General features: G+C 37.3%; 1 protein-coding gene across 9 annotated transcripts in view; it reads left to right on the top strand.

Moving 5' to 3' along the window:
* The window catches only part of LOC117305120 (MAP kinase-activating death domain protein-like), a 90,842-nt gene that overhangs the window by 55,048 nt on the left and 22,429 nt on the right, over nt 1-13,365 (top strand). For all 9 annotated transcript variants that reach the window (XM_033789883.1, XM_033789882.1, XM_033789886.1 and 6 more), the window contains 4 exons: nt 8,188-8,252; nt 9,426-9,577; nt 10,230-10,337; nt 12,741-12,905. In XM_033789883.1, the coding sequence (XP_033645774.1) occupies nt 8,188-8,252; nt 9,426-9,577; nt 10,230-10,337; nt 12,741-12,905 (490 nt within the window). The remainder of the gene's footprint in view (nt 1-8,187; nt 8,253-9,425; nt 9,578-10,229; nt 10,338-12,740; nt 12,906-13,365) is intronic.

Below are 13,365 nucleotides of genomic sequence, written 5' to 3'. Positions count from 1 at the left end.
CCGTTTTTAAAAGTCATATACCAAACGTATACACTATGCGGATATGCACACTGCTCGTAGAATTAGTTTGCTCTCTAAACAAAGAGGAGAGCAAAATAATCGATAATGAAAGCTGACTGTACTGTGTGGATAATATAATACGCGCATGTTTAAAAGACTGTCAAGTTTTAAAACAGAATCTGCCAGGTGAAGTAATACATTGTAACAAACCACAGCCAGCGTGTCATACGCAAACGCTCTGTTTAAAGTTAAATCCTCAGTGTAGCTCTCTCTATGTGGGGGATCACTGTGTGTATTTTAATTTCCATGGCCCGATCTATAAACCTACACAAATTTCGCATTGCAGGCGAATAGGCAAAGCGCTTACCAAAAGAAAGAAAAAAATTGACACGGCTGATGGGCAACAACTTTTAGACTCTTATTACAACGATTTCTCGTGCTATACTCAAGAAAAATTCAAGGGTTTTTTGCTTTTTACTCGAATCTACAAAAACAAAAATTCAATCAAAATAGCAACATCAAAACATTGTTTTAAATTATTAAACCAACGAGCAGTTACTGTTGAGCAACTCGGGCAAAAGTACTATGAAAATAGGCAAAAACATTAATATATACATTTTTAAAACCCATACAAACAACCAAGCCAGCACCCCATAATGTACCCATCTATCGTTCAAAAGGTATATATGTATAATTAAAAAAACGGACACAATTAAGTAAAGCTGTTAGGCGAGAAAACACTGCTTAGCTAAATTCTTTGCTGTATAAAAGCAAAAAATGAGTGGGCACAAGTTGCAACGATGTCAATTTTATGGAATTTTGGCTGGTACACTGTGTCTGCTAAGCAATTGTTTTTCTGTGCTTAGCATATTTCTGTGATTATTATATTATGAATTTGAACCCTCTTTGAAGAAGAATAACTAGCTTCCATTATTAGATTATAGTTGCACATTTAAAACATTTAAAAACCACACCATACCGAGCCATTAGCCACAAATCGCTGAAATTGAAAGCACGTCATGAAAGCGCGAGGGATTGGCAAAAGGAACATAAAATACCTATAAGTTTTGAACGTGAAATGGTAATACAAACATCCTATTATGTATATAAAATGTTGAACATGATTAAGGACGATTTTATTTTCTCCCTCGGATGGGATGTATAAAGTGAGGGTCCCTCACCTATACGTCTCAAACAAACCCCTTACCACATACTTTTGACGAGTTTGCTTCCTTTTTCAGAGTGTATTAACAAGTTGAAATTTTTGACAATTCATGCAAACCGTTGCTGTTCATTGTTAATAATTTATATGAGAATAGTTACTTCAAATTTCAATAAAATATTTGAAAATGTATAGGTGTGTCCATTGATGTCCGTCCCTAAAGCATTCTGATTTCCACTCATACGAGATTGTGTTTTGAGAATCTACGTCTAGATTGTACAACAGTTTGCACGTACGTAGCGCAGTAAAAAAGTGCTACTGATCTAACATAACAAAATGGATGTTTTCCTACACACACAATGTATAGGGTTATTTTCATTTCAAAAAAATCGATAATGAAATCTAGTTGTGTGTGTATAATGTGTGGATAATACGTGTGCACAATGTTCGTATGCAGTCTGTGCAGTAAAGGTCTGTGCAGTAAATAATGACGGCGTATTCGAATCTGCCAGCTAGTGTTGAATCAAAACGCCTTTTTTCATCAAGAAACTAATGCTTGACACATTCTTTGCTGAGTTAGAATTTAGTGGGCACCAGTCACAACAACCTCTGTGATGCCGCTGTGGTTTGGAGTTTCTTTATTTTATAAGCCTACACATAAAACAGCAGATTCCTTTGATTTTGGAATATCTGCTTCATCCATCGGAAATCATCATCACCGGCGACTTTAACTTTCGTATAAGATACACACCTCAGTTATTTATGTTTTTGCCGGGGGGGGGGGGGGGGGTGCACCAGTATAGATCGGTGTATGTAGAACCCCAAAGTGTAAGCCAAGGGTACATAGTTTGACTGCAAACAGTTCGTATTGCCTACACATTACTGGGGGGGGGGTTAGTGGCGGTGAGTAATAAAAATCGCCCGCAACTCGCTCTTCCATCTCATGTGGAATAATTAATTTAGCGCGTGTAATCCATTAATTTAGCGCTAATGCTTATCATTAAGATCAATTGGGAATTATCGCGTGGGGGGAATAAGGTTCTGTACTATTAATAAAAACAGATACATTACAAAATTATCACTGGATCGTAGCCAAGTCCGACAATTCTCAAACCACAATGTTATGTCATGACCTTTTTTGACGCAATTAAACATTTACTGCTCCCGTAACTATGTGTTTTCTATTGTTGTTGCGTTCAACTCTATCGAAATTAATTAATTAATCGCTGTTCAGCAGAAACTGATGCTTATAATAATAAATAAAAAAATAATAATCATCTCAGATCTTGCTTAGATTCAACCAATGTTTCTTAGTACAGGCTTCTTGAGTTTATTTCATACCCAGTATTTTCCGTTTTAATAAGGAATTTGGTCTTGTGTGGGTGAACTCCTCAACGCAGAGTCCATGCCAAATTTTATGGCTCTGCTTACCGCCGGCAAAACTTGCATCACCATTCTCCGCCTTTTGTACAAGCGCCCCATTTCTGTTAACTCTATCAGATTTCGAGAAAAGGGTTGTCCACTTTTGGTCCTCGTTTTATGTAGGCAAATAATGCCTAGTAAAAACTTGGAGAACGCAAGCACACAAGCAAAACACTGTTGCTATAAACCTTAGAGCTATGCTAAAACCAATTCGTGAAAATACGCTATTATAGACGCTAGGCGAAGCACCCTGTAAGCGCAGTTTTTGTTTTGCTTAGCTTAAGGTTATAGAACTCGGCCGGGTCATGTAATATGTGTATTGTCCGTTGCGTTTATTATAAGTTGCGTTTATTTCAAGTCAAAGGCTTGATCATAACCTGTTCATATTTCTCATGAACGGCACAGAATACGTTACACATCCTATCCTAAGTTGCTTACATGTATACAGCTATTACAATAAATATTACGTTTTCTTTAGAAACTGTTGTCGATCGGACTTTTTATAACTTATTAAAAAGTGCCTTTTAGGAAACTAATCTCTGTTACCTGGTCTGGTTTCCCCGAAGTAGATCCACATGTATATTTTTACCCCTTAAAAATATTTCTGTCTATTAATGTCCGCGATGGTAGATTTTCCTGAAGTGATTGACACTTTGAACCGCGTTCAAAGTGTGGGGGGGGGGTAACGAGGTTCATCATCAAAGAAACACGATTCCTTTGTGATGTTGCTCTAGTTTGGAGTTTCTTTATTGTAAAGCCTTCAGATAAATCTGCCGATTCCGTCAAAATAAAGACGTAGTTTGTTGACGCTGTGGATCGGACTTGTGTCATTTTGGGGCCTACGCCGCTTTCTCTATGAAATAATTGCCGCGGCAAGGTCAATAAGCTTTGGAAAGGTTCTTACGCCACCTAGCAACAGTGTTGCCATGGTCAGAGGAAGGTGCCTACAAGAGCACGGCCACTCTGCAAGAGTCTCTGACTGACTGTTTTTTTTAATGCATTACTATTTTGTTCAAATGTGCGGCTCGAAAACAATTTGGCAGGTAACGGTTTTACCCTGCACACTATGTTCGGTATTTTTGTATTAACCGATTCCAGCAACAGTGCTGCTACGGATCGGAGCGTTGCCGCTTACATTTTGCTGTGACGCATGCGATTGTATTGTTACAAAAACCTTTGTATTGTAACTGATCAATCTACATAACTTTTCAAGAATAGCGCAGGTTGCAATTTGTGATTGTGTTTTTTCCGCCTCTTGGCAGTTTCAACTTTTAAACCCAAAAGTTATTTTTGATACAGTATAAACAATTATAAAACAATCCGAGGAAATATGTTTCTTATTCAACATGTTGTGAATGCCTCGTGTCTAAAGCTGAATATGTGATGTTTTTTCCCAGCTCCTCCTTATCCATATGCTCTACAAAAAGAATCCAAACATTAGTATTTTTCCGCAAAACAGTGGACGTTCCTCCAAATTGTTTTTATTGATAACTTCCAGGAAACCTCCAATGAAACTCGTTCGAAAGTTAAATAAATTATTAGATTAAAATGTCATCTTTAATCAGGGTCATTGAAAAAAAGCAGAGCGGTTTTATGCCACAAATAATAAGAAGAGTTGAGAGATTAAGCAAGTCTGAGCGTTGCGAACACTGTTTCATTGTGTACAATTGACATAACTTAAATCAAACTTTCCTTTCAATAATTTTTATTTTAAATGCTACGAGCTATATTTGAACTGGGATTATTTTGATTAATTTATGAACCAGGGAACCTTCAATGAAACTCGATTGAGAAACAAGTAAACCCTTTAATATAAATATCTTCTTTAATCAGGGCCATTGAAAAAAGCAGAGACAATAATTTATTCCACAAACAGTAAAAAGAGTTGAGAGATTAATAGTCTCCACCAGTCTGAGCGTTTCGAACATTGTTTCGGTATTGTCTTCAACTGACATAACTTCAATCGAACTTTCGTTTCAATAATTTTTCTCCTAAATGCTAAGAGCTATATAGGAATTGAGATTATTTTGATAATTGAATTAGGGCCTTTCAGGAAATTATTCTCCATTAACTTGCCAGTTTCCCCCGAAATTAATCCCCAAAGAATGGTTGGTAGGTCTTAAAAAAGTCCCCTCTATATGTTTCCCAAGTGATTGACACTTTTTCTGATGTTCACCGCGTTCAAACCTGGGGGTGGGTAACAAGGTCCATCTTCAGAGAAACACGATTCCTTTGTGATGCCGCTGGAGTTCAGCATTTCTTCATTGTTAGCCTTCAAACAAATCTGCCGATTCCGTCAAAATAAAGACGTAATTGGTTGATTCTGTTGATCGGACTTCTGTCATTTGGGGCCTACCGCTTTCTTTATGAAATAATTGCCGCGGCAAGGCCCAAAAGCTTTATAAAGGTTCTTACGCCGCCTAGCAACAGTGCTGTCATGGTCAGTGGTCAGTGCCTACAAGAGCACGGCCACTCTGCAATAGTCTCTTACCGACTGGCTTTCGTTTCATTGCATACTGTTTTGTTCAAGTATGTGCGGATCGAAAACAATTTGACAGGTTAGTTTTTACCCTGGCTTAACGTGTATGTGGAACTCAGATATTGTTTAACTTACCTTAGTGATTCCGTTGCTGCGAAAAATTTGATGTGACGCATGAGGTTGTATTGTTAAAATTACCTTTGTGTTTTAAATGATCATTCTACCATAATTTTTCAAGAATATTGCAGGCTGGAACAAATTTGATGGTGTTTTTTTTCTTCTTAGCAGCTTCAACTTTTTAACCCAAAACTGATTTTCGTGTAGCATAAATAATTATTAAATAATCCGAGGACATATCTGGGGTTTTTTATTCAACATATTGTCCATGCCTCATGCCTAAGGCCGAATTTGTGAGGTTTTTTCCATGCTCCTCCGTATCCGTAAGCTCTAAAACAATGATAATTCAAACATAAGTATTTTTCAGAATTGTTTTTATTGATGAACCAGGAAACCTTCAATGAAACTCGTTCGAAAGTTAAATTAATTATTTAATTAAAATTTAATCTTTAATCATGGCAATTGAATTTATTCCGCAAATAATAAGAGTTGAGAGTTTAATAGTCTACGCCAGTCTTAGCGTTTCGAACACTGTTTCGGTATTGTATTCAAATGACATAACTTAAATAGAACTTTCGTTTCAATAATTTGTCGTTTAAATGCTAAGACCTATGGGAATTGGGATTATTTTGATATTTGAATTAGGGCCTTTTAGGAAATTGTTCTCCATTAACTTTTCAATTTTTCTAAAAATTAATCCCCAAAGAACGTCTTGAAAAAGCTTAGTCTTCAAAGAAAACTTATTCCTGTGTGATGCCGCTGCAGTTGGAATTTCTTGATTGTTAAGCCTTCAAGTAAATCTGCACATTCCGAAAAGATAAACGACGTATTTGATTGATTCTGTGGTTCTGAATTCTGTCCTTTGGGGTTACGCGCTTGCTTGCTGAAATAATTCCCGCGGCAAGGCCCATAAGCATTGGAAAGTTTCTTACCAACAGTGTTGCCATGGTCAGAGGATGGTGCATGAGCACGGCCACTTTAAGGAGTAGTGACCGACCGTCAACTTGCTTTCTTTTCAATTTGACAGCCAAGGTTTTACTCCACCTATTTCTATACGTGTGTACGGGTTGTTATTTACCTTGCTGTTGAAAGAATCACGTGGTTGAACATTTTTGCCTGCCTCTCTAGAACAATGGGTTTTTTCCTGAATTTAGTTACTTTTCATAATTTTTTTATTGGCATTTGTTTGATGATTTTTTGTTTTACTTATGGTAACAAGAGTTACATTTAAATTCAAAGTTGAAAACCAACGGTTCTTTTCAGAACCACCTCAAACTCATCACATGGTGTTACCGCAAACCTTTCTATATCGTTTTTCCACCATGCACAAGTTTAAAATCCTACTTAAATTCTAATTATGTTGATGTTATAAAAGTTTTGTACTGGTTCGACTACCTTGACTAGATTATATGAGTCCAATCTTACTAAACATGAATTTAATTTGAACAGCATCTGGAAAATGACATTCTACTTCAAGGAGTTTTTTATCCCGACATAATTGGTCTCATGATGTCATCTTACGTATACGTTTTGCAGCATCAGAGCAAGAAGATAAAGCGTATCAAGGAGGCAATATCCTTCTATCAGGCTGTCGACTTTGTAATCATAAATTATTTCTGTAAGACGACATCCTACTTTTGAAGAACTATGTTAAAGCAAGTTTATGTTTCCTTTTTATAGCACATAATTGAAAAAACTCACAGGGCCAAACCCCCCACTATAAATTTATCCCGACCAAAAAAATGCACACCCTTCAATAAGATGAGTGACAGCTCCATTGTTCAACGGTTCCTTTGAGATGCCGCTGGTAAAACATTTAAGAAGCTTTGCTTAAAAAGTGTGGTTTTTGGGGGATCCGACTTTCCCATTGATGGGAATTTAATCCACTGGGGACAGTGGCAAAAGAGGACACCTACACTTCCTATGTGATGCCGCTAGCTTTTTATACTTGTTTCTGAAACTAGCTCATCCAATAAAACCGGCTGTCTCCTTCCAAATAAAGACGTAGTCTTGCCTATTGGGTTATTTTTAGGCGGTAGGTTTATACAAAAGTGACTGTATAGAACTTTCGTGCATTGGTTCATTTGGAATGGGCTGTCTATAAGCAACAATTCCTTTGTGACGCCGCAAGAGTTTCAAACTTCTTTTCAGTAAATAGTTCTTCAAATCAAACCGGCTTTTTCCTTCCAAATAAAGCTGTAATAGGCTGTAAACTGTGGTTGCTTTCAGCTGGGAACAACAATGAATCACATCTCAAGCATTCACGCAACCATGCAAGAAAAATGGTCCAGCATTTTTCGCGTGGAGATTGTCGCGTGGAGATTGTCGCGAAAGAGTACCGCCTACGTGCGACTAATTGCCGACGGCTGTTTATGCATTTTGTTGTCTGGCGCGATAAAACCCACGCGTTAGGCGGCGCAACAGTCTATCGCACCAAGGCATTTCTATCACGCTAAATTTAGCGCACGGCGTCTAGTTATTTTCAATCGGTGCTGTAAGATGCTGAATATATACAAACTTTCAGAAAGATAGGTAATTGCAGTGATGAATTGTGAGACCCAATTATTTAGCACCTTAAAAGGGTTTACAAGGTGCATGGCGCATACAGCAGCCACAGCCAGTAACAATGGTGCGAACCCCTTCTCTTTTCGATAAGCGCACTGGGTTCTTTGACATGCGTTACACAACACATGAGACCTACATGTATATGTATGGCTTTATGTCCCATCCGAAGGACCAAGCAATGGTTAAGTGTCTTGCTTAAGGACACAAGTGTCATGACTGGGACTAAAACCCATTTGTTACAGTCACTTGTTTAATGTCTTGATTGAGGAGGAAATCACTTGCTTGCTATTGGTCATTGTTGGTATGTGCAATGATATGAACAGGTAAACAATTATCACAATATAGCTGAGTGAAATAGTTTACAGCTTTGTTTGATGGATTTAATTCAACTTTGAAAGAAATTGTGATCAGTGTGTTAAAAGATGTTTGTAATTCGTTTCAGATATGATTCCCTTACACCAAGTGAGAAGAAGCGTCTTGAGGAAGATGAAGATAAGCTTCTAGCAGGTTAGTTGAGTCACTCCATTCAGCTATTATCAAACTAGCACAATGTTAATATCATTATATAGACGTATTAATTTTAGTTTACCCTTACACCACTGTGTGTGAGGGTTTAGTCCTTCCTCAAATCTGACCTCAATCGACTAGAATCGTTCCACATGAGGTGTCAATGATCAATTCTCGGCATCCAGTGGTTCCACCTCGTCAACAACGAGGTCACCCAAAGAACATGTCTGCCCCCCATCAACCAGCTAATTCAACGCTGCCGCTCTGCCTTCTTCAGTCATGTCGCTCCCCTAGTTGACAACATCCGAGCTGAAAAAGCTCTAAGCATCGCCATTAACTCCAGGGGAGGCCTAGCACCATCTCCTGGCTGGAAGAGACCTAGAGAGGCTGCCATGAAAAAAAAATCCCAGGCATTTGGGATATAGAACCCATGACCCTTGCAATTGTAGAGCAATGTCTTACCAACTAGACTTAGGGGTACATGTAAGACTCTGCTCTATTACGGCAAGAGTTGGTAATACAATGCTCTAGAATTGCAAGGGTTGTTGGTTCGAATCCCACCCGAGATAAAGGACTTAAGAAAGTACTGAGTATACAGTGCTTAAACACATTGATGTAAAGGTAAACCAAAATTAATATTCTTTACCCCCCATGCAAATTTAATATTAGCAACTCAATATAGTCCTTTACCATTCAAAAGGTACACGTATACTATCCTGAAAACTCCTGCAATTTTTCCCAAGTTGCAGTTATACCTGTGGCTTCTCAGGTTTTTCCTTAATTGTTACTTAGTGTTATTCTTTTCAAACCTCTCTACTCATTATAAAACTTGAGTAATGGTGTAACTTATTGCAGAAAATTAGTTTGTTATGGGTAGGTTGCACGTATAGCAAACTGCTATCAATGTTTGTATAAGAAATGTTGTATTCATCATGAATTACATCAGGGAAACATCCTTGTTTCAGGTTTATATTATAGATCATGTGACAAGAAGGACACAAACTGCTATGAGATCAACCAATTTGAATTTGAATTTATTTTAGATTTATTTGGTTTCTTTCTTTCATTTTCAAAGAGAAGTTAGATGTTTTATAATTGTTATGGTCTTGTGCATTTTGCAATCATAAAATGACACTTACCAATTTCTTTGTGTATTTTTGTTCTATTGTGCAGATATTTTATCCAATGCTATTGCATTTATGGTCATGATGAAGGTTCCTAAGCCTGAAGTAAAGCGTAAAGTACGTCGCTTGCTTGGAAGGTCCCATATTGGATTAATCTGCAGCCAAGAAGTCAATGACTTACTGGATCAAATCAACAACTTGGTAAACAGATTTTATATTCATGTACTGATGACCTCAATTTCTAATTGACTTTTGAAATTTATTTTTTACTTGTCTGACTCGGTAGTACTATGAAACATTTAAAAAAAAAAAAAAAAAAATGATATATATATATTTTTTTTTTCAAGTGATGTTGAAATCTTATTCCTTGTGGCGAATTTTTTCTATGTAACCTGTTTGCCAATAATTATAATGCATAAGTAAGGTAAGACTGACACACAAACACATCAAACATTATTTGTGAGGTGTTAGGCCTAGCGGATAAGAGCACCAAACTCGAGCTCTGGTGTTTTTGTTTGGCAAAGTGTGGGTTTGAATCCCGGTCGTGACACTTGAGCGAGACAATTAACTATAATTGTTTCTCTCCACCCTGGGGTAATGTAAATGGGTACCTACATTGTACATGTATGAGGGCAGAGATGGCTCTTTGATTCATTAAGCTTAGTAGCTCATTTTTGTTGACAGGGAGCCGAGATGGTTTAAGGAATGAATTAAAGCCCAGTAAACAGGGTAATAATGTTGGAAGTGCTTTGAGACGCCCTTCGGGTGTATATAAAGCTCTATAAAGCTCTATATGAAAACCGATTATTACTATTATTAATATTGTATGCCTGGATCGGTTTGTTATATGTAGCATGGTAATGACATTGATCTGAAACCTTCAGGCAGTAGACGAATGCGTAAACATTCATTTGTGGTACATGCAGGCAGTGACACTAAAGGAGATGTCTTATTTATGGAGGTATGTTTGTCTCAAATTGTCTTTCTTGAGCCATATTTAAAGGCAGTGGACACTATTGGCAACTACTCAAAATAATTATTTGCATAAAACCTTACTTGGTAACGAGTAATGGGGAGAGGTTGATAGTATAAAACATTGTGAGAAGCGGCTCCCCATGAAGTAACAGAGTTTTAAAGAAAAAGTAATTTTCTACAAATTTGATTTCGAGACCCCCGAAATCAAGCATCTGAAAGCACACAACTTCGTGTGACAAGAGTGTTTTTTCTTATTATCTCGCAACTTCAACAACCAATTGAGCTCAAATTTTCACAGGTTTGTTATTTTATGCATTTGTTGGGATGCACCAGGTGTATCTGTAAAACAAATCTGTAAAAATATGGACTTTATTGGTCAACGAAGTTGCAAGAGAGAATAATGAAAGAAAAGAATTACCTTTGCTGCACAAATTTGTATGCTTTCAGATGCCTAATAAAAGGCTTCAGGCTTGGAAGTCTTTTAACATTTGAGTAAGATATAAACCATTTGCAAGTTAGTTTTGGTACAATGACCTGCTTAGTCACAATGCACCACTTACTTTTGAATCCCTCAGACTATAGAAACAGTTGCTAAGGCACATGATTCTGGGCAAGCTTTTGTATAGCAACCTCCAGTTGAGCAAACCCTTGCACCATTGTGCCATACACATTCATTCAGAATTGTGTTCGGGTGTTCACTGTCTCTTTAATAACTACGCAAAAGTTTGCCCCCTAATCATGTGACATACATGTATCAACTGTCTCTAGTATGAGGAATTCAAATTTAAGTGGTAACTTGTGATCAAGCACGTCATTGTACCAGACAGTATTCAAATATAATTCACCAATGGCTTTTTATCCTTAAAAAAAAAAAACCTAAGTTACTTCAGAAGAGCCATTTTTCACTGTTTCATACTACATGTATCAACAGCTCTTCATTGCTTGTTACCAAGAAAGTTTTTATGCTAGTAATTAATTTGAGTAATAGTCCAGTGACTTTAATGTAGTAAACGTACGAAAATTTTATGTTATTTGCCACAGATAATATTTGACATGTGTGTTTGCAGTCAAAGTGGCATGGTTGAATGCAAAAACATTGTGTTGATTAATTGATGTGTACATGTACAGTATGTTACACCCGTTTCACACAGGCGCTCCAGAGTCACGCCGAACCAAATAGATTAGGAGCTACTCTAGGTCAATCCAAATAGCTTTTTGTTTCACACAGGCGAACTTAACATTTTATTAACAATGGCTTGGCTCATGACAAGTTCGACATCTGAAACCAAGGCGCTCAAGAGTCATTACGAACGACTGCAACAGTCAAACTTTCGACTTCTAGCGCCCTGTCGCTCCTAACTGTTTCAGACATCAAACTTTTCATGTACTTAATTCAGAATTTGATTCTGGTGTTAGTTGGTTTGGTTTGGGGGTGTTTCTTGTTACTGGTTGGCCAAAGTGTCAGAAGCTGCTTGGGTTATCACTCCAACCAATCATCCCAATGGTCTGTAGCAGATTAATAAATACCTTGGACAGTTTGCAGACTTTGATTGGTCAAAACCTGGGGCCAATTTCATAGAGCTGCTTAAGCCAAAAAATTGCTTAAGCACGAAAATAGCTTGCTTATTTTACGCATGTTACTGGCAAAAATTTCATGCCACGTACATTGCTTGTGGCTGGTATTTAGCTGTTGTTCACTTAGCATAACAATTGAGTGGAGTTTTGACCGGTAATCTGATTTTACGAAGCAAGGATTTTTTTGCTTAAGCAAAATTTTGTGCATAAGCAGCTCTATGAAATTGGGCCCTGATCACGTGGCGATATAGACCGGCGCTAGCTAATAAATGGCCCTTAAACCAGCATACAACTAGGGTTTGAGCCTTGCATTGTATGGCAAATTTATCCATCTTAGTTTCATCGGCACTCTGCGCACATGTATAATTTTTAATGTAACAAGAGCGTGTAAAAAAAACATTGGTAACATTTAGCAGAGCTCACTGTTGATAGTAAAATGTGGCTCTTGGACATAAGTACAACAGAATTACAAAGCAAAAGTTTGACATTCTGACTGTTTGAACCATTTGTTTTTCATGACAAGGTATTTATTAATGGGAACAATAGTGTGAAACCCCGTTTTTTACCATGTTGTAATGACTTTGGTTGTTGGCTGGTCGCTGTTAATGCTGTAAACCACAGAGGGTTGCCAGTGACAAATCCTGGCCAAACCCCACTTGTGCACAACTATGACCTAATTTAAACATTGTTCTGAGTGCTGACTGCTAATGGCAGGATTGTTACTGGCATCTCATCACACTTGGTGTAAAGGTCAACACAATCTCCTATTCTTTATCCTAACTGCATGTCTTATCGTATTGATTGTGTAATACAGGTTTGTGATGACTGTGTAATCATACGCAGTGGGAGTGGAGCAGTTTGTGATCGATGTTGGTATGAGAGATTGATCAACATGACGTACTGCCCTAAAACAAAGGTTCTTTGCTTGTGGAGGAGACTAGCAAATACTACAAGACTTGATAAATTCTATACCAAGAAGGTACATACAATTGATTACTCTTCTTACATAGTTATTAAGCAACATTCTCGTTTGTCTAAGTTGTTGTGTTGTTTTATGTTTGTCTCTTAAAGGGTTTGGGTACTTTTTGTACAACACAAAACAGAGATGCCCACAGATTTACATTAAACTTACCTGGTTTAAAGATAATGATGGTAGAACACTTCACTTAAGATATTACTTGCTGAGGTGCTGTAGTTTTTGAGAAATAAGAAAAGCTATTTTACAAAAATATTTTTCATCTCAGTGAGACGAAATTGACTTTACCATGTACAGCGGATTTACGAAACTCTCAATGCTCTATGATTTTCCCTTTTTTTCTCAAAAGCTTTATGATTAATGAAGCTGAAATTTCTACACTAATGTAGATAAATTATATTACATACATCTTCATGCGCAGTATGATAAGAATTCATGTCATGGCCAAAAAATTAATATTCAA

This window comes from Asterias rubens, chromosome 22 (genome assembly GCF_902459465.1).
Source record: "Asterias rubens chromosome 22, eAstRub1.3, whole genome shotgun sequence".
NCBI lineage: Eukaryota > Metazoa > Echinodermata > Asteroidea > Forcipulatida > Asteriidae > Asterias > Asterias rubens.
The sequence above is the reverse complement of the archived record's forward strand: the minus strand, read 5'-3'. Positions and strand labels throughout refer to the sequence as shown.